The 2,076-nt window shown below is 37.2% G+C and overlaps 1 protein-coding gene across 3 annotated transcripts in view; it reads right to left on the bottom strand.

Annotated features, from left to right (window-relative positions):
• The window catches only part of GRAMD1C (GRAM domain containing 1C), a 124,987-nt gene that overhangs the window by 53,828 nt on the left and 69,083 nt on the right, over positions 1 to 2,076 (bottom strand). For all 3 annotated transcript variants that reach the window (XM_011966808.1, XM_011966809.1, XM_011966810.1), the window contains one exon: positions 1,595 to 1,710. In XM_011966808.1, coding sequence (XP_011822198.1) covers positions 1,595 to 1,710 — 116 coding nt within the window. The remainder of the gene's footprint in view (positions 1 to 1,594; positions 1,711 to 2,076) is intronic.

Here is a 2,076-nt window from a genome sequence, read left to right as displayed (position 1 = left end):
GCTTGAACCCGGGAGGCAGAGGTTGCAGTGAGCCAAGATCACGCCACTGCACTCCAGCCTGGGCGACAGAGTGAGACTCTGTCTCAAAAAAAAAAAAAAAAAGCATTCAATCACCAGAAGAAGAAAACAGCAGCTAGTCACAACTATTCTTTCTTTCCTCAAGGACTAGAAACTTTTCAAGTTGGCAAGGACCTTAAAGACAATCTAGTTCAGCTGCCTCATTTCATAGACGAGCAAACTGAGAATCAAAAAAATGAAAAGATTTGCCTGAGGTTGCTCAGCTGTTTGGTGACCGTAACTAGGATCCAGATCCTGTTTACCATAATCCAAGGCTCTTTGCATTAGAGTAATTGCTTTTCTATCCAAATCCAGAGCCGGCAAGAGGCTACGAAACTTCTCAAGGAGAGCAATACAATGGAAAGTCTTAACTTTACAGAAAGCTAATAAAATATACATGTGCAACGATGTAAAAAAGCCTATAAAATATTGATGCTAAGCGGAAAAGATACAAATTGGATCAGCATAAGTAGATTACCTAGATGAGTAAAATTTCTGCACATACATTGAGACTTTCAAAATATTTCCATTTTAAGATTTACTATAGAATTTCTAAATAACATCTTTTAAGAGATAATCCACATATCACAAAACTCACTTCATGTAAAGTGTATAGTTCAGTGGGTTACAGAGTTGGGCAACCATCACCACTAATTGTAGAACATTGTCATCACCCCAACAAAGAAACACTGTCCCCACTTACGGTCACTCCCCATTCTCCCTTCCTATCAGCTCCTGGCAACTACCATCTACTTTCTGGCTCTATAAATTTATCAATTCTAGACTCCATTTCACATACATGGAATCATACAATATATCTTTTGTGACTGGCTTTTTTCACTCAGCTAATGTTTGCTATAGAATTTTAATGTATTCTCCTTAATTGTTTTTATTGCTAACAGCCTCAATTTCCATTGGACATAATGCAGTGTTACTTGAAGAGGTTAATAAAAATGTCCACTCTTCTAAAAGAATCCTCATCAGTCAAAAATAGTCTCTCTGTACTCTTAATTTCTTTATCACATTATCTGTTGCTCTGTTATGGCTCTTACCATTATCTACCTTGTATTACAATTATTTACATTCCACCGTAGGCTATATGCTCCTTCCATTAATGTTTTGAGTATTTATGGAGTGCCAACCACATGCTAAGCACTATGTTAGGGAATTCCTGAGGAAAAATCATATTACTGTATCCTTCAAAACACCTACCATATAATTTACTTTACTGTCATCTATAAACTCAGAGATTTCACTAGGTACTTCTCCAGATCCTTGATAAAAAGGCTTACTGAAACCAGACTTTAAGTAAACCCTAAGTGACATAGTTAACATTTCCTTATATATCTCATCTGTGCTTACCTATTTAGCAAACTATTCTCTGTCCCCACCTTTCACCCCATTCCACCACAGAGAACAAAGGGGCAAATGGCAGCCAAAGATAAATTAATAGAAATTCAGAATTAGTCGAATGGAAAATAATTGTGCTTTGATTAATAATTGATCAACGTTGACATTTCAAAACAGTTTGCTGTACCTTGGCTGCACATCCTCAATCGCCAGTGACAAGTTCTCCATCTCCTCAGCACTGAAACCTAGCTCAGGGCCATAGTTCTGCTGGAGCAGTTGCCGGAACTCCTGTCTACTCAGGCTCTAGAAGGACAGAAAAATTACACTGAGCATTGGAAAATAGAAAATATAATACCACAGAGACTCAAAACATGAGTTTTGAAGTCAAAATGACCTGTTGTGCAAAGACTAGATATGTGGCTTTGGTAGTTATTTGACCTTTCTGTACCTCCATTTTCCGTATCTATAAAAATGGGTTAATAAATCTGTCTGACAGAGTTCATAAAAGGAATAGATAAAATGATTTTAAAGTACATATTATAATAACTACTGTAAATGGGAGGTTAAAATGTTTTAAATTTTCTTTCTGTGAATAATTTGTTCAGGCCAGGTGCGGTGGTTCACACCTGTAATCCCAGCACTTTGGGAGGCCTAGGTGGGCAGATCACA

The sequence above is a fragment of the Mandrillus leucophaeus genome, unplaced genomic scaffold (assembly GCF_000951045.1).
Source record: "Mandrillus leucophaeus isolate KB7577 unplaced genomic scaffold, Mleu.le_1.0 Scaffold775, whole genome shotgun sequence".
Lineage (NCBI taxonomy): Eukaryota > Metazoa > Chordata > Mammalia > Primates > Cercopithecidae > Mandrillus > Mandrillus leucophaeus.
Note: the sequence above shows the minus strand (reverse complement) of the source record. Positions and strands in the feature narration are given on the sequence as shown.